This window comes from Hemiscyllium ocellatum, chromosome 4, assembly GCF_020745735.1.
Source record: "Hemiscyllium ocellatum isolate sHemOce1 chromosome 4, sHemOce1.pat.X.cur, whole genome shotgun sequence".
Classification (NCBI taxonomy): Eukaryota; Metazoa; Chordata; class Chondrichthyes; order Orectolobiformes; family Hemiscylliidae; genus Hemiscyllium; species Hemiscyllium ocellatum.
In genome coordinates this window covers 27,788,244-27,810,782 of record NC_083404.1, presented here as the reverse complement: position 1 = coordinate 27,810,782, position 22,539 = coordinate 27,788,244, and the positions used below count along the sequence as shown (strand labels likewise).

The following is a 22,539-nucleotide window of genomic DNA, read 5'->3' as shown; positions in this document are numbered from 1 at the left end:
CATCCCTGGAATTAGTCCAGTGAACCTCTACTGAACTCACTCTATGGCAAGTTTATTTTTCCACAGGCATGGAGACTAGAACTGCATGTGATAATCCAGGTGTTGTCTCACCAGTATTCTCTACAATTGAAGTAAGATTTATTTTTTCCTGTGCCTAAAATTCTCTTGGTCTAAAGACTAACATTATGGGTATTAAATCCAATAAAACTCTTACATGTCTTGCATTGTTATTCTGAGCTATTTTAAAAGCAGTCATGGAATTTTTGTGTCACCCTTTTGATCCTCATGTATGGCACTTTATATTTGCCTGCATTATGTTTTCATTGCTGATCTGCCCAATTACGTGTTGGATCTGTACATTTGATCATTTCTGAATTGTCTTTTGTGAACTCCATGTCCTTCCGAAATCTATATTTGCATCAAGTTGCACAATCCGAATGATTGATGCAAATTAGAAACAGTACTGATTCCAACATCAATCCCTGGGCCCCTTTTCAGAATCTTCCCCATCCAAGATATCCTCTCCAACAAATACTTATTGCTTTCTATTCTTAAGCCAATTCTTAAATCACTTCCGAGGTTGAACTGAACTAATAGCTTTTTGCATGACACATTGTCAACTGTCTTTTGGAAATCTGGTTAGAGAATTCCACAGTACACTTATGCTGGCACATTCTCAATTTACTGAAATAATGCTGTCATTGACTTTAGAAACTGCATACCTGATTGCTAGCCTTTGCAGAGAGTTAAGTATAGCAACTATTGCTGGGTCAAAATCCTGGAATTCCCTCCCGGAAGGCATTGGGGGTTAACCTACAGCACACGGACTGCAGCGGCTCAAGAAGGCAGCTCACCACCATCTTCTCAAGAGCAAATAGGAATGGACAATAAATGCTGGCAAGCCAACGATGCCCAAATCCCACGAATGAATTAAAAAATTTTCCAAAGTGAAGCTACTGCCGTTCATCTATCTCCATTATACCTGTGACTCTCTGCTCCCCTTTGTCACTGAATCTTACAATCCAGAAGGAGACCATTCAACCCATTATTTCACTTGTCTAAAAGTGAATTTTATTAGATATAACTGTGTTCTTTCCCAGGGCTCTGTAAATTTCCCTTTTTTGCATATTTATTTCAGGGAAGGTGATGCTTAGTGGTATTATTGCTGGACTATTAGCGCAGAGACCCTGGTAGTGTTCTATGGTCCTGGGTTTGAATCATGCCATGGCAGGTAGTGGCATCTGAATTCCATAAATAACTGGAATTAAGGAACGACCGTGAAACCATGAAAAACCCATTTGGTTCACTAATGTCCTCTTGGGAAGGAAACTGCCATCCTTATCTAGTCTGACCTACATGTGACTCCAGACCCATAGCAATGTGGTTGATACTTAACCGCTCGCTGGGCAATTAGGTACGGGAAATAAATGCTGGCCCGTTCAGTGATACCCACACTTCATGAATGATGAAAAAAAAAATTCAATTCCCTATTGGGAATCCTGGAAACACCCAACAATCAAGGGAGCATCTTTAAAGAAAATGTGTGTGATGGTGATGATCATTGCACTGCACAAGTACATCAGATAATGGACTATGCCTGTGATGAAAATGTGTTGCTGGTTAAAGCACAGCAGGTCAGGCAGCATCTCAGGAATAGGGAATTCGACGTTTCGAGCATAAGCCCTTCATCAGGAATGATGAAGGGCTTATGCTCGAAACGTCGAATTCCCTATTCCTGAGATGCTGCCTGACCTGCTGTGCTTTAACCAGCAACACATTTTCAGCTGTGATCTCCAGCATCTGCAGACCTCATTTTTTACTATGCCTGTGATGTCAACATTTGTCCTTTATAGATTCTGCCTGATCTGCTGAATGTTTCCAGGACTTTCTGTTTGTGCTTCAGATTTCCAGCATCTAAAATATTTGCTTTCCTGTGCTTGGCTGTATATTTTGCAATAGAAGCAAATTTATGCTGCAGTTGGGTAAAAAGAAGTATTGACCAAACCAGATCTACTGTTGTTTATGGTGGTGTTTTGTGATTTACCCCAGAGGTGTTGGAATTGTTCATCCTATTATTAGTTACTGAGATTGTTGTAAGTTCTGCAAAGTAAATATCCATTGATATAAAGATGATGGTTACAATTTACTTGCATGCATTGTTTTACATCAAAAACACCATTTTTGGTAACGTCAAGGTAACAATATCCTATTCTTTATCACTTTTTTTTATTTGAGAGCTTGTGCTAGTGGGGCAGCATAAATTGCAGATGCATGAACTGTGCATATTAGTGCATGGCACAAGTGATTCTCCAGAGCACACATTAGCAAAAAATCACATCTACCAGGATCCAAGCTATCAGATAAAAGGGTCAGAAAACTTGTTTTCTTATTAGTGAAATGTTTCTTCTGGTTCTTGAACTTGCACAAATTTTCAACTGCCTGTTTAATGTTACATTGCGACACATTTGCTGAATGATCAACCAAAACTTTGCGCGTGATTTATTTAAATCAAGTTAAATCAACTGTTCAATACTACCTGTGATAAATCTCTTAAAATACCACGCTTTCATATGCCCTTTTATTGAAAAGTAAAGCGCACAGTCCCCCTGTTCTTCTCCAGTACAAACTTCTAGTCTTTTCCTGCCTACAAGACTTTAACTGTTCAAGATACGAGTGAAATGACGGCTTTATGTACAAAGTTGCAGTCTCAAGACCTTCTTATCAGTCAGGTAACCGGGAAAGGTCATGACTTATTTCGACAGAGGGCGTCAGGAAAGGAAACAAAACTTTCCCTTAAAATTGCAGCGAGCTGCAGTCAATTCATGGTTTTAGCTGATGTTTACTAACCAGCCTTGGGACTTTTTATTTTTTTGTTTACGGACACTCTCAGCCCAAATGATTGCGACAGCCTCTATTTTTTTTTCATCTTTATAATCTGTGAGAAGGGGGGAGGGGCGAGGGAATGGGGAAAACTGCCAGACAGGAAACTGGCACAAACGCACTCCTACTAAACAAACACTGTTTTAAAAGAGATCTGGTAACGGGGGCAGCTGTACATCACACAACTCGCCTTGCCTCTTCTCCCGGACAAAGGCCCCACTATTTGGTGTAGAACAGTGGCGGCGTTTAGCTGCTTCAACAGCTGAGATCCTGCACAGCTCAAACAACATACACAAAAGGCAGGGAGAATCCACGTGCTGTTTAAAAGAGCGAGAGAGACAGAGAGAAAAAATAGTTTTGCGGAACAACGTGGCAAGTTTTTGTTTTTTAATTAACAAAGTGTGATTTCAAACAGAAATCAGAAACACAACTCATCCGCTCTTCAATGTGAAACATGACCCAGTGAGACACAGGCAGACACGCTTTAGATTGACAACCTGAACAGGTGGGATCAGTCTGAGGTTCCTTCAGGAAGCCAGCAGCGAGGAAGGTTGTTAAGAACAACCATGTCGAAGACCATTAACCTGAAGTTGTCCCAGGTATGTCTCATGTGGTGCCGCGGGCTTTTCGAGGAGTAATATTTGCTCTTGAATCACTCTGTTGCGGATCTGGAGTTGACTTTCTGGGAAAAAAAAGCACCATGTCGCCCTCGCACAATTGTCTCGGAGTATTATATGCTCAAGCGTTGAAGTGAAAGATTTACCAATGTGTCAGCTAATCATCATTCTTTTCTTTTTATATACTAAAATAAATCTTATTTGCAGATCATTTCAGTGTTGACATTCATAGCCGGGGTAAATGTTTGCCAAGGATTTAGCTTGCGCCGCGTGCAAAGATCAGGAGGTACAAGCAACCGTGAAGGTACTTTGTTTTTCATTGTTTTTCTATAGTCTCCGTTACAAAGTCTAGAAAAAAAATATTATATTGGATGGAGGCTGTAACTGTGATCGGGTGCTAACGTAGTTTGTGCGATGTTTTTTTTAGCCTAATACAAGGTTATACACTCCTTGTCTTCCAACATTTTAAATTGACACAAATGCACCCGACCTTTAAACTGTGCATCAGGTTGCAGATGGGGGAAAAACCCAGTCTTCTGATGGTTGCTGCTCACTTTGCCCGACCACATTGCACATTTTCCTGCTCCTCACAGGCAAGCTAGTACAACAGCCTCTAATTTGACATTAAACGAGGAGGAGACATCGACCATATAATTACAAGCAAATTAGCACTTCAAGGTCCACGTTAACAACACATGCCAGAAAAGTCGCATTGCTTGTTAAACAATGATAACCTCACTGTTAATTATTGTCCAGTTTACACCTACAACCACGATAGGTTTGATCATGTTACAGAACAATTCAGTGGGAAGTTTCAGTGACTATTGCACTGCAATGGAACTGCGTACTCCTTGAATACTGAAAAGTCTCCATTCACTGGAAAAGTTTATTTGTCAATTGAGACATTTAACAAATTGAATATAATTTACAATTTCACTAAACTGGGTTTATTAAATTGAAGTTTAACTGCTATTATCAATAATATGTCCATAAATGGACTCAGAATGTAGTTGGCTGTATGGTATAGTATGGACACTGAGCATAGTGCTTATTTCCAATATAACTTTTTCTCAGTAATCAGGCTGGGGCATTAAAGTAACTTTCTCTGCATTATTTCTGAATGCTCCAGTGAAGAACAACATAGCCCTGTTGTATACGTGTGCCATGGAAGAGCTACAACACCAACTGTAATGCTGAAGAAATTACAGTTTTGGAAATATGTAAATGTACCTAGCATTGAGACACAGACCATAGTTAAATTCTGCAATCAACGTTTTAGAATTTTAAGAATTCTAATTTTGGAAATATTTAATTTGAGCTGTTGAAAACTTAAATGTTCCAGGATTACACCATGTCCAGAATTTTCAATTGGCTACTGAATTTGTAGTTAGCAGGTTTGCCAATTAAATATTGCATTTTTTATGGCAAGATATTCAACTTTGGAATAGACTACTTTGGTTGCTATTAATGAGAAAGTTTCTTATATCCATCAAGATGTGTGTAGACTAATATAACATTTACCTTTAATGTTTTGCATTAATCACATAACCAACACCTTTCTGTGTTTCAGCTTTGAAATGGTGCAGCTGTGCACTGTAATGTACATATTACTCAATCCCTAACTTTAAATGATTTGAGGGTTTTTGACATTATGTACAAATTTAGATTGATTAATAATATTGTAAGTTCCTGATCAAAGTAATTATTTTCTATGAAAACGTATTTGTTTTCTTGAGGAACAGGTAGTTTACTTTGAATTAAAAACTGAAATACCTTGAATATGAAAATTGATGAAAAGCTGTTAAAGTCGGTGTGATAATAGTGTTCACGTTCATTAATCAATTTATAGCCAAATTACTTGTATTAACTAGAAAGGAACTGACAAGATATCTGGTTTTCACTTTGAAATCTAATGCAAATATCGAAATTATCATTTTAAAGGGACTTCAATAAGTAACTGGAATTATGATTTGTTTTGCATGAAAATAGAAACAGTTTGTATATAAACTATTACTGACTAAATTAAATATGAAATTTTGATAATGTTCTTCATAAATTCTAAAACAAATCAAACACATTACTGAGGAAATATTTTTGAGAAAGTTCTGTATTCTTGCACAGATGAAAACAATGAAACAGTTAAATGAAGTAACATTTACTATTGTGGTTTTACTGGTAATCAGATCATTACTCAATCAATTCTCAAGGCATTGCATCACCATGTTAATCATTCATTAGAAAAGTCATCGTCAGCTACTGGAACTTCATGGCCATTGATGTTTACCCTAATCTCCATGACTGGAAATATTGGAAATTAAATATAACTGTCTTTAATTTATACTATGGGTTAGAAAAATATTGTAACTATTAAATAGTAATAATATTCTCTATTCAGGTGTTAGAAAAGCTGAAGATTAATTTGGTTAGTTTGCCATGCTATCTGAGGCTCTTGAAGTGATAATTCCTACATCACTGCTATTTTAAATTATTTCATTAATGTCACAAATGTACTGAATATTAATAGCTATGTAGTTTAAACTAACTGGATAAATAGTGTTTTCATACATTTTCACATAAATGTATTAATTTATGATTTCTATAATTTTGATGTAGAAATTAAATGGCAAAGATATTGTACCACAGCTGTACTTTTGCAATTTTAGTGTCAATATAATGCAAAAGCTTCAAAAAAGACACAGGAAGCAGCAAATTATTCAAAGACTTTGTGCTAATTATTTATGTATTCAGGACTCAAAGTGCCTAAAACTCATACTTTTATTGTTTTAAAACAACTAGTATGCTGTCATAAAATAATTGATTGAAGTTTCCCTAAACAAACCAGCTGCTCTGCCTTTACATTCTGTGGTGTGTTATGATATACTGTGCCTCTTTTAGAGAATTGAAATTGGAAGCAATATTGTCAGTTTTGTTCAAGTAGTTATTTTGTTATTGCAGAGGGGAAGTATAACTTACTATTTATTCCAAAAGAATGGATCTTTAAAGAAAATGTTCTTTCCCTTCAACACTTTAAGTACATTTGAGGCAAAACAACCTTTTGAATGAACCCATATCATGTGTTACTTGAGATCTCCTTGGATGGACGTCTTGTCTTGTTTAGATAATATTCTTTTGATCAAAACCATTTTTTGCTCTTGCACTCTGGCTACATTTTTATTTATCTAACATCTGTGAAATTAGGTAATGCATCACCCAAAAATCTTACGATGACTATCTCTGGCCCTTTATCTTGCTGTCATCTTGCCACTTCATTTTAGTTACCATCAAAAATGTTGGGATAGATAGTGTGATTAAATAATGTACCAGTTAGAATTTTAAACTTGTGCATAATCGATGTCTTTCAATCAGATAACTGTTCAAATATTATAGCAAGAGATAATATCGTTAATTAAAATGCTAGCTTGACAGTTGATAGTATATGGATAATGCTTTTATTGTTGAAGAATTACATTCTAAACAACTTTCTGGATTGTTTTACTTTCCAGAGTGTGCTATTCCTAACTATTCTTTATGTTCTTCTTTTACACAGTTGTTTCAGATTCAGCCCGAGCTTCTAATTCTGGGTCATGCAGGGGCAGATGTTTTGAACTGCAAGAGGCAACTCCACCCAATTGCCGTTGTGACAATTTGTGTAAAAGTTATAACAGCTGCTGTTCAGATTTTGATCAACTTTGTTTGAAGACAGGTACGAAATAGAGAGTTAAACATACTTTTGATGTATGTTCAGAATTATTATGTCTTTTGAAGGTAGTTAGCCTCTAAATATTCTTTCTTCCATGTCTTTATGACTTTATTTCGATTTGCCATGTATAATCTGTGGCTGAGAGGGTGCTCTAAAGTAACTGAGAATTGCAAACATGCCCCCTGTCAATTCTTTGTGTGATAAGACAGTTTAACCAACTCACCATTTCCACCTATTCCCCCAAAAAACCCAAAATATTTGATCCAAGTTTAAAAGATAGTTTTGATTTCAACACTGGCTCTAAATATCCAAAGGAAAACTTATTGTTCTGTGTATTTTTATTTTCATCTTAATTTCAGTGATCCTTTTTTATTTTTCTATTTTCTTTCTTCTTTAGGTTATTTATCCCGTGCCCATCCTCGATCAAGAGGGCAAGCAGGTGAGTTAGTGAGATTTAAAGCTTATATAGTGCTGGTAAACTGTGATATATTATATGTGAACCAATTTCGGAATAAATGAGGCCATTTAAAAATGGCTCAATTGAAGAGACATTATTTTTAGCAATGGTTGATCAGGTCAAACTCTAACACATCCACTTGAGCTTGTCTGCCCTCTTCAGGTGAACAAAGTTAAAATTCACACAGCACTAGGTTATCGTCCAACAGGTTTATTTGGAAGTACAAACTTTCAGAACGCTGCTCCTTCAGATGACCTGGTTTTGTGTGATTTTTAACTTTGTCCACTCCAGTCTAACACTGGCACCTCCTCATCGCTGGTCAGATGAGTTTAACAAATTGTTGTGTGAGACACTATGTCAAAAAACTATGTGAATCACCCTCTAATTTCAGGAAAAAATAGCGTTAGAACAAGTCCTGTGTGCAGCCAGTTAATTGATCCTAATTCTGCGAAAGCTTCTGCACCAGATTATAGTGCCTTTTTTGGCTACTAGTAAAAGTGAAGTTGTCATAGCCTTACCAGATTATAGGGCTGCTCTCTCATTAGGGAAAGACAACCGGTGGTGATTTAACTTGAGGATCACCACACCACCATTGAAGGGAAGAGGTTGAGGAGGAGAATCCTTCATAGTAACGTCAGCTGGTGCAGGAATTGAATTCATGCTGTTGGCATCACTCCACATCACAAACCAGTAATCCACCTAACTGAGCTAACTGATCACTGCCTGCTGGAAGGTGGCTGTTTATGAGCATTATTGAATGGAAGAATTTTTAAATGAAACAATTATGGGAGTCCAATGAGCAGTTCAGAAATCTGCAGGGATCCCTGTTATTGGAAATGACCTCTTCTGTTTGGGAGAGTTTTGCTACTTCTCAAAAGAAACCCTTGTCACATTGATGTCGGCATGGGAAAAGTTATCAAACAATCTCATTACCTAGTTTGTATTTTGGTAAGAGGTATTCGAGAAAGCTAAAGCATCTCTGATGTTTTGAACAAAATATAATTGCTGGTTTGCAGCATTGAGGTTTTAGTATACTTAGGAGTTCTGGTACTAATGTGTTCAGTTAATGTGATCATTTATGAGTTTGTGTGAGAAGTTCAGAAAATAGAAAATATCTGAGGTTAGAGTTTGGCTGACCTTGTCTTGTTTGGAAAGCAGGTTCAGAAATCTGCCCCTGATGGGAAGTGGGTAAAGCTTCTGATTTTGGTGAAGGGAAGGAATTAATTGGTGAGGGGTTGGACATTACTGGCTGGAGATATTGGGCCAAATGGGCCAAACTCCGGCATGTGAATGGCTTAAAAAAAACAGAAGCATCTAAGTCTTTACAGTGGGCAGATGGATAGTTAGAACCAGGGAAATGCTACCATTTAGAGTCATAGAGTTATAGGGATGTACAGCATGGAAATAGACCCTTCGGTCCAAGCTGTCCATGCCAACCAGATAGCCCAACCCATTCTAGTCCCACCTGCCAGTACCTGGCCCATATCCCTCCAAACCATTCCGATTCATATATGCCTCTTAAATGTAGCAATTATATCAGCTTCCACCAGTCCCTCTTGCACCTTATTCCATACACATACCATCCTCTGCGTGAAAAAGTTGCCCCATACAAGCTACAAAACGACATGACCATCTCACTAGTATGCTTACATACAGATAAAGAAGGACATCATTTTGACTGGGAAAACACATCCATCCTAGGACAAGCCAAACAGAGACAAGCACGGCAATACCTAGAAGCGTGGCATCCCAACCAGCGCCGCATTGTCCCAAGGCCAAGGCTGAGGGAGTGCCGCACTGTCCCAAGGCCAGGGCTGAGGGAGCGCCGCACTGTCAGAAGGTCAGTGCTGAGGGAATGCCGCACTTTCCAAAGGTCAATGCTTAAGGAGCACTGTACTGTTGGAGAGTCAGTGCTGTGGGAGCGCCGCACTATTTATCCAAAGTTTTTTTTATTGTGGAACAGGTTTTGGGTAAAACTTTAATCTTTTCCAATCAAATAAATTATTTTACTACACTGCCATAAGCTGAAGATTAAGCTTTACACATCTCTAAAGAACCTATAATGTTTCTTGTGTGGTACCTTATTACAGAGTTAAAATTTGGACAGCAAAATCCTTCCAGATTGCTGTTGAATGCTTCCTGATGGGTATCTCATGAGGCCTCCAATTTAGCCTGACTACATTTTTCACATATAGACTCTGGGCAGCAGATCATTTAATCTTGTGTTGTTCAGGTATAGTTTATGTTACGGAAGTAATAATTGGAGATATGTTTGTATTTTTAATATGTATGCTATATTTGTTTTGGTTAATTCATTGGAGTTGCAATTTTTTCTGGACATCAACAGTTGGTGAATGACTGGCAATACTGTACTTCTTAAAATTCTTTAATTCTTGCAATGAGGAGTAAATAAATTACTTTAAAGCCAGTAATAACTTCTTTTGTTCTTAAGTTTTATAGAAATCTACCCAATACATTTACTATAATATATGTATTATATATTTGTTTCACTGTCTATCAGTTTTACACTTTCAGACAGTAGGTGGGCACAGAATTCAGTGTAATACTCGTTATGTACATTGGTGAAACAATTAATTAATTGTGTCAATAACTTTACAAGATGTCTATAAAATACTGAATATTCTAGTTTTCGATGCTTTCAATTCTGTGGCTATTGAATAACATTACAGTAATTTGCTGGAAGCTTCCAAATGCAACTAGGCAGATTGAAATACATGAAATTGGAAAAGTTAATCAAAATTTAACTTGCTATACTCTCAGTGACATACCTGATTCTCTGTCCATGTGAGCATCTTGTCTCATTCTCTGAGTACTGTAATGCTCTCCATCTCTCATCTGCTCATCTTACTCACATGTTTTTTTTTGCTGGATCACTTAGAGAGCTGTTGTAATTTATCATGACTTTACCGTTAGCATTGTGGCAGTAGTAAATGGATCTACCAAGGAATGCACATCTTTTCATCATTAAGATGAAAATCTGGCCCTCATTTATGGATTTGAATTCTGCCACTAACTGCACTATTACTGAGACAATAATATGTGCGTGGATGCAGGGAGAAGAACTCCCATCTGAAATGAAATTAAAATCCAGGCTGACTGAAGGAGAGAGAGTGCATTGCTTTCTCACTCCAGAAACATTTTCATTGGTGATACTGCTTGAGAGATGGATAGCTTGCTGGTTCCAGTCCTTCTCTTCACCCCTATCTGTTGAAACTCCATTCTGCCTTGAGCTCATTCCTTGCTCCCTCTTTTCCTTACCTATATCTCTTTACACTTTTCTCCAGTCTTTCTCACTGTTCCTCTCTCTTCATCTTTGTCATCATTCCTTATTCTTTCTGAGTACCTCTCACCAGTTATTCTCTTTTCTTCACCTGTTATTCCTCCTCTGGCAGTGTCCAAGTGATTTCCCCCTTTGTGGTTCTGCTTTATTTTGAATACAGTAATAATCTTTAATGCTTGAGCATGTGCTAGTTGAGAAATTTTACTGATATCAGTGAACTATTAAGATAAATACTTTTGTCAAATACCAATACAGTGATCTGTTTTACACTAACATACTATGTTAAAGACTTTTGAGATATGGCATTAATAAATGTAAATGGTAATACAAGATGGGCAAACTGAAGGTAATTTGCAAAAGACAAGGACCCAAATACCTCAGGAAAACTAATTTCCCACATATTTTAGGTCGAGCATGGGAGTGCAACAAAGACCGTTGTGGGGAAGCACGAAATGAAGAATATGTTTGCCAGTGTTCTGAAGATTGCATGAATAGAGGAGATTGCTGCTCCAACTACCTAGTTGCATGCAAAGGTAATTTCAGACTATTCCATAATTCCTTCTGATATGCAAAGCCCAAGTCTTTAAAGACTGCAAACGTGATGGAAATCTCATTTCATGGGAGCACTGATTTGAGAAGATGTCAGTGCATCCCTATTTCTGATCATAACTTTTAATGAACAAAAGATTCAAACACTATGATCAGGACCAAGTCTCAGAAACCTTACTATATAAAATGTTCCATCTTGGAGTTGACAGAAGTGGAGAAGGTTGAAGAACCTGAATTGAGTAGACAATGTAAGTGCTTTCATTTATTAATGGCAACGTCAATAATTTTTAGTCTTTTGAAGTTTCTGAAAGAAACCTTTTATTGGCCCATATTTCCTGATGGTTAGATTGTAACTTCGAGCTACGTTGCAGAAATGATTGCCTACACCACCTCCAGTCCACCTACACCCCCAGAACCTGATCTAAATCCCCACTTCCCCCTGGAAAATCCAGCCCAACATTGTTAAAATTAGGTTAAAACGAGAATGAAAGATTATTGGGATGGGGTTGGTGTGCAAGGTTTAACCTGTGTTCTGTAAACATCAGTAAATCTCAACAAGTTACTCTTTTGAGAAACTGAGATATCTGTAGTTGAAATTGTAGTGCTGTCAACTTTCTTTACTGAACACATTTTTGGTACTTCTAACACTGGGAGTTACACTGTAAGGTTTGACTGCAGTTATCTGTTCTTTGGTCAGGTTTCTTGTCCATAACAATATTACATGTTTGAGTACGAGTAGAATATATATGGTATATTCTATAGAACATATATTGAATATGTTCTAAAACTTCTCCAAAATTTTATTTAAATCTTAAGTTTTTGCAGATTTTTGAATGTTTTCGATAATAAAATTAAAAACATGCAAGCTAATTTTCAGCTATGTTCTTTATACATATAGGTTATGTTTTTTAGAACTCATCAAATCAAAGATTAGATTTTGTTTCATACTTTAATGTATGCTAGTCCCACAGTCTAAATCTTTTGTCAATTACATGATAAACCTTGATACCAGGTGAAACACATTGGTTGAATGAAGAATGTGAAGATTTGAAGACACCAGATTGTCCAGCAGGGTATGTACAAATTAACATCCACCTGAGTCCTGCAATAATTGATAATGTTTTTCCTGTGGCAGTTATATGTGTAGTGCTGATTTTATTTTTAAAGGAAGACTTCAGCAGAAAGTTAGATTTAGAATCATAATAATCAGTTTGAACAGTTATATATCTGATCAGCTATATATCTAATAAGCAGCATAATTGACTATTCCCCAGTTTGTAATAGATTTGACAGTATGCACTGTGGTATTTTAATCATGATCCTCTTTAAAATTAGGACTGTTGGCAGTACAAGTTGTTGAATCTCCTGTAACCAGGCAGTGTTCCATTTATGAGAATTCACCAATCATATGGTGGTGTTTCCATTTAAGATGCATGTTCTCTGATTTCGGTGCAGATTGTGTCCAGAATTGCTCTTGTTTTGACAAGTGATGGCCCCCTCCCTCCAAGTTTCCACTTCAACTATTTTCCAGGAGTGCAGGTTCATAGCTCCTTGAAAGTGGAGTCGCAGGTAGATAGGATAGTGAAGAAGACGTTTGGTATGCTTTCCTTTATTGGTCAGAGAATTGAGTACAGGAGTTGGGAGGTCATGTTACGGCTGTATAGGACATTGGTTAGGCCACTGTTGGAATATTGCGTGCAGTTCTGGTCTCCTTCCTATCAGAAAGATGTTGTGTAACTTGAAAGGGTTCAGAAAAGATTTACAAGGATGTTGCCAAGGTTGGAGGATTTGAGCTACAGGGAGAGGGTGAACAGGCTGGGATTGTTTTCCCTGGAGCGTTGGAGGCTGAGGGTTGACCTTACAGAGGTTTACAAAATTGAGGGGCATGGATAGGGTAAATAGGCAAAGTCTTTTCCCTGGGGTCAGGGAGTCCAGAACTAGAGGGCATAGGTTTAGAGTGAGAGGGGAAAGATATAAAAGAGACCTACAGGTCAACATTTTCACACAGAGTGTGCTACATGTATAGAATAAGCTGCTAGATGAAGTGGTGGAGGCCGGTACAATTGTAACATTTAAGAGGCATTTAAGATGGGTATATGAATAGGAAGGGTTTGGAGGGATAAGGGCCGGGTGCTGGCAGGTGGGACTAGATTGGGTTGGGATATCTGGTTGGCATGGACGGGTTGGACCGAAGGGTCTGTTTCCAAGCTGTACATCTCTATGACTCTGTGATATTAAGAATGTACAAAACATTTTTAGATTGATGGTACAGCTATAAAACTCCTTAAAAATTTCATCTTGAAGAAAATTGTGGAAAACCTTTTCAAGCTGTACCGATTCGAACCATAGTAACTGGAATCCAGTTTATTGTTTGGAACTACCTTGAAGGTATGCAAACTGACATGATTGAGAAACTCTTGATGGTAAAACAAATGTATCCAGCATCGTGGCCTTGTTCTGGGTGAGCCAGGTTTCTAGCACTGTGTTCTTGATACTCATGCGAACGGTTGTGAAAATTTGAGTTGCACTGAGTGCAATTTGTGCTTAAGATTTAGTGATCCTTTGCATTGAATATGCTTATATTGGGTCCATTGTACTGACAAAAAGCAGCACAAGTGGGCAGAAACTCCAGGCCATTGTGTTTAAGATGCTGGTGAGAAGACCACACATTGAATGTTTGTGAAACATTGGTTAGGCCCTTGCCTATAGTCCTGTTGCATTCAATTTGGCCATCAGACTGTGGGACAAAAGTCAAAGCCTGAGATGGGATGCGGAAAAAGGTGAAGAAGGATATCAGAAGTGAGCATCAGGGACATAAACTGAAATTCTCATCAACACAGATAAATTGGAAAGGAGAGTTTGATAGAGGCATTCAAAATTATGAAAGATTTTATAGAGAAAATAAGAAAAACAAACTCTTTCCATGGCAGAAAGGTTGTTAACCATAGCATAGAGATTTAACGTGATTAATAGGATCAGAGGAAACATGAGAAGAACACGTTATTTGTAACCTGGAAGTCACTAACTGAAAAGGCGGTGGAAATTAGTTCAATGCCATCTCTGAGAAGGGAATTTGATAAATACTTGAAAGGTAAATCAGTTACAGGGCTTCTGGACAAATTGAAAAGCTCTGCCAAGGCAAGATGGGCTGATGGACCTCGTGTGTTGCAGTATTTTATTATTCTGTGATAAGTGACTGGTTACCATGTGTGGAAATACGTCTGCTCCTCTCAAAGGATGGCAAAGCATTTTTGTCAAAACTTTGTACACAAACAAGCAGGTAAGCTAGGTGGAGAAGTAAAGTATTAGAACTTTGTGTGGGTGAGATGTAAATGATGGAAATGATAAGATACCCTCAATTCAGTATGAAACTAATTTTTGTTTCATAAATGCAATTGAGTTAATAGCAATATACGTTTCATTTAAGGTTGATTTATGTCATACCAGAAAAGAGTTTGTGGTTGCCCACACAATGAGTGCAACACGTTTCCTCATGTTAACTCGTACAACAGAACCCCTGCTGATTCTCATAAGTAATGTAACCACATAGAATCACCTGATTTATTGTTGTGACAAGACAGATCAATCCAAATAATCATTAATAGTGAAGATCAGGAAGTTGAATTCAACTGTTTTTGTGTATATTTTTATAGCTGTATATGTTTGACGTATGCAGAAGAAGTGCTCATGTATAATTGATTAATACAGAGTGTCACTGAATGTAATAAACACATGATCAGCATAGACTTTGTTATGAACGCCTTGCTTTAACACTTATGCATATCACATTTTAGCTTCACCCGTCCACCACTGATCATTTTCTCTGTGGATGGATTTCGAGCTTCATATATGAAGAAAGGAGGCAAGGTCATGCCCAACATTGAAAAACTAAGTAAGACTATTTCTAGAAAAGCTTCCATTGTAATGAATTTTGGCTAATCTTTGTGCCTACTGAAACATGGATTTGATGTAATCTCTAAGAGCATAGATGGAAACAAATTCAGGTTGAGTGACTGTGGATAAAAGTTTTGCTTTTTGATGATTCTGAGCAACTTGTTTTTGAGTGGTCATATACATTTTGCTGTATCCATTCAGAAACTCAGTGGTGTGCGTATGTGATTTTCTTAGTTTTTAAGGTAATATTTGTATATGATTTGCAATTTGCCTCTATGGTACATTCATATATGAAATGCACATTAATTCTATGAACAACTGTCACCTACCAATGACAGATCTGAAACTAGCATGAACATGCAGCATGTCTGGCAGCATCTGTGGAGAAACGTGTTTGGAAGAAGGGCCGCTGGATTTGAAATATTAACTCTGCTTTCTCTCTACAGATGCTGTCAGACCTGCTGAGTTTCTCCAGCATTTTAGATTAGATTAGATTCCCTACAGTGTGGAAACTGGACCTTTGGCCCAACAAGTCCACACCGACCCTCTGAAGAGTGACCCACCCAGACCCATTTCCCTCTGACTAATGCATCTAACACTATGGGCAATTTAGCATGGCCAATTCACCTGATCTGCACATCTTTGTGATTGTGGGAGGAAATCAGAGCACCCGGAGGAAACCCACACAGACATGGGGAGAATGTGCAAACTCCAGACAGACAGTCGCCCAAGGCTGGAATCGAACCTGGGTCCCTGGTGCTGTGAGGCAGCAGTGCTAGACACTGAGCCACCACACCACCCTATGGTCTTTGTGTATCACAAACCTATGTTTTAAACAATTTTTGATCTGAAATACTATGACCCACTGATTCCCCATAAGCATATTACTAAATGTTGAATTTTTGAAATATTAAATTGTCAAACATTACTTTCTTTTCATGCAAATTCTGAACGTAACTTCAACATAAAAATGCATTTATTCTCTAACTTAACTCATATTTCATATTGTCACAAGAAACAGTGGTGTTAACATGTCTGATTATGTTTTCAAAGTGAAAATAAACATGAAAAATAAACATATTCCACTTTGGTGGACTGAGAGATTTGGTTCTCTAAAGTGTGAGCCTGAATTCTTCTAACTCTGAAACTGCTTCTTTTGATACTATTTGTTTCTATATTTCATGCAAATCTTTGAGATAATTCTCTCTAAGCAGAAATAAGATTTGAATTAGCAGTCAACAGACCATAATGCTTCAGGTCATTCAAACTGCCTAAAAACCTGCAATTAATGAATTCTGACTTGATTCGGACTGACTCCAGCACCATGAATGGTGCATTTTAAAAAGTGGGATGCACTCCAAATTTAGTAAATCAGCTCCATTTATGCTATAGTGCTCTGTAAATTCAGATCCCTTTTAATGGTGATGTATCTATGTATGGCAAAGTACTTTAAAGTGTAATGTTTATCTTACCCTCTTTCACCAGCCCTATCCTTTAAATGGTTCACCATTGAAAAGGAATCAGCAGTTGACATACCCGCAGTCTGAGACAGTTAATTTGAGGATGTCTAATTAAACTTGTTCCACTGACAGTGCAACGCAAATATCTTTACTGAACACATTGGGCAGACAGCATTATATACTGCACCATTATAGGGTGCATATCAAAATAACCTATCAGCAAAGACAAACTATGTAGGACACAATCTCAGAACGTGGGCATCTTTTACTTTGGAAACTCTGTCACACCAACAGTTCACCTCCCTCTTTAAATTTACTTCAAATTCTCTCTGCTTCAAAGAGGATGTTTCAGCAGATAATTCATTTTCAAACTTTATACCATGAGAGAAAAAGGGGGAGATATTGCTCTGATAGCAGTTTATCTTCCAAATTGTCCAGTAGGATCCAGCTATTTTCTGTGGAAAGTAATTAGAGTTTCCAAGTGGAAGGAATTAATCTCTTTAGATAAACGTGTTTTCTGTCCTTATTTTCAGTTTTGTTTAATTTACACAAAGTAATACAACATTTCATAAGTAAAGTCAAACAAATCTGTGGTTTGAATCAAACCCTGTACTCCTTGAAAACCTACAAAATACAAGCTTTTGGAGAAAATAGGTTTCACTGTTTCTACTGTGACAGCATAAAAGCCTTTTGTATTTTGTTTGTTACAAAAGAGATTCTCTCAAAGTAACTGTCTTATTTTGACTATCAATAGCATTTGGAGAATTTGAGTTGCTGTGCAGATACAATGGAGTAGATTCTGATTTAGTGCAATAGCATAAAATGGCTAATGGTGAATTGGCAGCCTGTTCGACATCTCTATTGACCTCAATAGAAATAAAAAAACAGGAAAAGTGCAAAGTGAGTTGCTGATTTCTTCTCCCCATCCAAGGCCCTAGTCACTCCTTCCAAATGAAACAGCAATTTACTTGTACATCTTTCAGTTTGGTACACTGTATTCACTGCTCACAATGTGGTCTCTTCCACATTATGAAGGCAAAATGTAGACCAAGTGACCACTTTGAGAAACTCCAACTCATTTCATAAGCATGACCCTGAGCTCCCTGTCAATTTTTAATTCAACTCTCCACCTTGCTTCCATTCTGACCTTTTTGTCCTTGGCCTGAGTCATTAAATCTTTTATTAATTCATCTCTCATGACCTACATCTTGACACTGACAGTCCGTTTTGTTCATACTTCTCCCTTGTATTGGCTTTAAAACATTTCAATTTTTCTGCAGTTCTGATGAAAAGTCATCAACCTGAAATGGTCACTTGGTTTCTCAGCACAGATGCTGTCTAACCTGTACGAACATTTCCAGTATTTGGTTTAGTTTTTACTTCAGATTACCATCATTTATGTTTTTTTTAATTTATTCTGATCCCTGTCACCAGTTGTAGAAAGTTGCACAAAGTTAAAATCTACTCCAGAAGGTTTTATTGGTATGTTCCTTGTATTAACACAGTATAATCCTATGTTGCGTGCACACTTTGTCTCTGATTTTGTACTGTTGCAAGGTTTTGTGCTTGATACAGAACTACCAACCTATATTCTGATGAATTGCAGATGTTCATTTGAATTGACGCTCCACATCTTGCCTTCATCAAAATCTGATCAACCATTGTGCAATGATTGAAAAATAAATGCAGATGCTGAGCATTTTCAAATGTAAATGCATTTTTTTAAATGCAAGTTGATAATTTCAGAGAACTATATACTATACCCATGTGATAAAAATTTGTCATGATTTACAGAACACCACATATTCATTTTGCTTTCCCATAGTGATCAGTGGCATAGTGTCAATGTTGTAACACGCATTTTTGCAGATGGTAACAACCTTCTTTGTATTTAGGATCGTGTGGAACTCATGCCCCCTACATGAGACCAGTTTATCCGACAAAAACCTTCCCTAATATGTACACCCTTGCTACTGTAAGTGTTAAATTTTGTGAAAGTAGCAACATGCATTTTAATAGTGATCAAATTTCTTTATTTCTGGCAAATTATTGAATTTGAAATATTGAGATTTTGGATTCTTGAATTCAAATTGAATATATTTTGATATTAGTGAGTATTTTGATATAATTTAAATTGTTCTTTACATTTTGTGAACGAAGTGGTGGTGATTCACATGCTAGTCCTTTTAGATGGATGTGCTGCATGGTGTGGGGTGTTGTGCTATGTTGATTTGGAAAACCTCAAGTATATTTCCCTGTTTCTGTCAAATTGGCCAATATCAGAGGCAGTAAATAAAAGTCTTCAATTCATTCAAGTGTTCCAAAGAAGAGGAGAGGAAAAACAAGAATTAATTTGCTGAAATTCACCCATACACCAAAAAAAAAGACAAGAAGTCCATGTTTGAAAAGCTAACCTGTGTTTTTTCTTTTTAGCTGCTGACAAACCTGTTTCCAGCATTTTATATTTTTTCTTTCTGGTCTGATTGCTGCTTGTAGACCCTGCTGAAAGTTCATATGTGAACTTCTGGTGAGGATGGATAAGGCTTATTTGTGATGACTTGTACGTTAAATAGCTCATGTATGGGGTACCATCATACTGGAGATTTGGTGGCGCATGAGGGCACGAGACTGCAAAATGTTGTCAGTCCCCTCAGGAAGATTTTTTTTTCTAAAAATTTATTAATAATGGAGGCTTTCAGAATAGTAATGTGCAGGTTATTTTCTTTTAAGTGACACATATGACCGTACTAAGCTTAAATGAGGGCTGCGAACTAATTGGGCTTTAGAATTTTAAAAAAATCTTTATTGGTAATCGTGTGCAATCTTTTTTCTTCTTTTTGCTTTTTTGTTGAGTGCCATGTCCATGACCCTGATTTAAACTAATTTCATGATAAACAAGCCTTAATGTACAAAATAGTAGCAACCCTGTCTGCATAGGAAAAGGAAATATATGGGATTCATTAATGGCAATAGCGTTTTTGTTAATGCTGTGTCAATACCTTTTTCCCCCTCTTTTAAAATTTCAGCACATTTTATGTGCAGTATGGAGTCCAGGTTTTGAAATTAGTGAATAAGCAATACATTGGAAGCTGAAATAAGAGGGAAAAAAAATGTTGGAGTATTAAACTCATTTAAACTGTTATTTTTTCTTTCCAAGCAAACACAAATGTTAGTTTTCCTGCTCTTTTCTATTACATAAATAATGTAGAAGTACAGCTTTGAATTGCAGTTCTAATTTTTGGTCTTAGATGTATATTTTCCCTAGTGAAATTACTCAGTGTGAAAAGGTTGTGTAAATTCTAACGAGTAAAACCCACATCTAATCAATTTGCTTTGGTTTCCTCGTACAAAGGGACTTTATCCTGAATCACATGGAATTGTTGGCAACTTGATGCATGACCCTGTGTTTGATGCCAATTTCAGCCTTCGAGGTAGAGAAAAGTTGAATCCTCGATGGTGGGGAGGGCAGCCGGTAAGTTCTGAATGTGTCTAATTCTGAGGATTGGTGAGTGAAAGCAGGGCAGTTTGTCTTGTAACTGGAGTCCACTCTTACCTCTCAGTGAAAATGTTTCATTAACATGTTATAAACAACTTAAAGAAAAGGAAATAAAGGTAGCAGTATTTTGTTTTACCTGTACTCAGTGAAATATTGAAGACACAAATTTAAATCAACTGATTTATTATACTCTGTTTAAATACTTAATTTATTTTTTAAATTGTTCTTTCAAGGTCAAGTGGGAATCCTTAATTGCCTTTGAGAAGTTGGTAGTGGGACACCTTTTTGAATGATTGCAGTCTATTTGATATAAGTACATTTGCATTTCTCTAAAGATGGGAGTTCCAGGATTTTGATCTAGTGACAGTGAAAGAATGACTAAGGGGTAACATGGTTGGCACAGTAGTTAGCACTGCTGCCTCACAATGCCAGGGACCCGGGTTTGAGCCCACTCTAGGGTAACTGTCTGTGTGGAGTTCGCACATTCTCCCTGTGTCTGCATGGGTTTCTGCCACGTACTCTGGTTTCCAACCATCTTCTAAAGATATGTAGGTTAGGTAGGTTAGGCCATGGGAAATTGTCTGTAGTATCCAGGGATGTGCAGGATCGGTGGATTAACTATGGGAAGTGCAGGGTTATGGGGAAAGTGCTGGGTCTGAGTGGAATGCTGTTTGGACAGTCAGTCTAGACTTGATGGGCTGAATGCCCTTATTCTGCACTGTAGTGTAGTATGACTGTATAGTTCTAAGTTTGGGTGGTGTGTGACTGGAGGGCAGCTTTCAGGTGGGTGGTGTACCCAAATACATGTTGCCCATGTCCTTCAACGTGATGAAGTTGCATGTTTGGAAGGTGCTGTCAAAGGAGCCTTGTTGAGTTGCAACAGTGCACCTTAATACTGTGTGTCAGTAGGTGGAAGGAGTGAATGTTGGGAATGGGAATATGAGCAAAGTAGACTGCTTTGCTTTGCCTGAGATGATGTTGAGCTTTTTTTTCTTTGTCATTGGAACTACACTCATTCAAGCAAGTGGAGAGTATTCCATCACACTGCTGACAAAGTTCTTGCTGTATGATTCTTTGACTTGTGTGTTATAGATGTTGACCTGCCGAACTATGCTTGCAGCCACGGTTTTTAATATGGCTGATCTAGTTTCTGGTCAACAGTAACTTCCAGGATGTTCATAGTGGGGAATTCAATGATAGTAATGCCATTGAATATTAAGGGGTGATGGTTAGATTCTCTCTTGTTGAAGATGGTCAGCTTCAGTATCTGACAAATCATGAATGGTGCAATCATCTATGCACATCCTCACTTCTGACCTTGTGATGGGGTGGGGGAGGGGAGAGAAGCGGGGTGCATGATTGATGGAGCAGCTGAAAACGTTTGAACCTTGAACAGTACTCCGAGGAACGGCTTGATCTTTATGCAATGATAGCAGTCACTGTCTGAGACAACAAGCCTATGGGTCTCCAGCTCCATTCAAGGTTTCAGTGGAACCTCGCTGGCACACTAATGCTACTCTATCAAAGATCTTTTTATTTAGATGAGAGCTGGAACCGAGGCTCCAGTTATCCACTTCATGGATGTCACAGTTCCTCTGGAACAATACAGAGAAAATCAGGGCATATTTCCTGGTGCTCTTGGCAACAATTATCCCTTAACCAATATCATGAAAGAAAGGCAGACTGTTAAACCATTAATCTTGTTGTTTGTGGAACATTGTTGTTTGTGAACTGGCTGCCATGTTTCCTACATTTCAGAACTACTCAGCTGTCTGTACAAACCTCCGTTATGAAAAGCATCATATGTACAAGTTCTTTCTGGAAAGGAATTTCATAATTGTAATACATTCTGTTTGCATGCATGGATTCCAGATCAGGATACATTTCCATACATGATTTATGTAATCACTGCACTTCCTGATTGCATGGTGCTTGTAAGTGGAAGGATTGAAAGCATGTAGTTTCTGCGCTGGGAACAGTGTGGATTGAAGGGACGGGAGGGGACGAACATTAAAGCAGCTGCTTTGGCTTTAGTTGTTAGGTTGGGGTGAGTTAGATTTGAACTCAGTGGGAGGGGAACTTTGACTGAGGTGTCATTCCTCGTAACCTGTGGGTGAACTGCAGTTTTGAGAGCATACTTGGTGATTTGTGGGTCTTCAACAATGGACTGCAGACTTTATGGTAT

The 22,539-nt window shown here is 37.7% G+C and overlaps 1 protein-coding gene across 1 annotated transcript in view; it reads left to right on the top strand.

The window, feature by feature from the left end:
• Positions 1-2,987: 2,987 nt before the first annotated feature.
• The window catches only part of enpp2 (ectonucleotide pyrophosphatase/phosphodiesterase 2), a 103,372-nt gene continuing 83,820 nt past the window's right edge, over positions 2,988-22,539 (top strand). Inside the window, exons 1-9 of the mRNA XM_060822830.1 lie at positions 2,988-3,479; positions 3,705-3,801; positions 7,045-7,200; positions 7,595-7,636; positions 11,363-11,488; positions 12,517-12,577; positions 15,299-15,396; positions 18,754-18,833; positions 20,211-20,330. Of these exons, the coding sequence (XP_060678813.1) occupies positions 3,447-3,479; positions 3,705-3,801; positions 7,045-7,200; positions 7,595-7,636; positions 11,363-11,488; positions 12,517-12,577; positions 15,299-15,396; positions 18,754-18,833; positions 20,211-20,330 (813 nt within the window). The 5' untranslated portion in view covers positions 2,988-3,446. The remainder of the gene's footprint in view (positions 3,480-3,704; positions 3,802-7,044; positions 7,201-7,594; positions 7,637-11,362; positions 11,489-12,516; positions 12,578-15,298; positions 15,397-18,753; positions 18,834-20,210; positions 20,331-22,539) is intronic.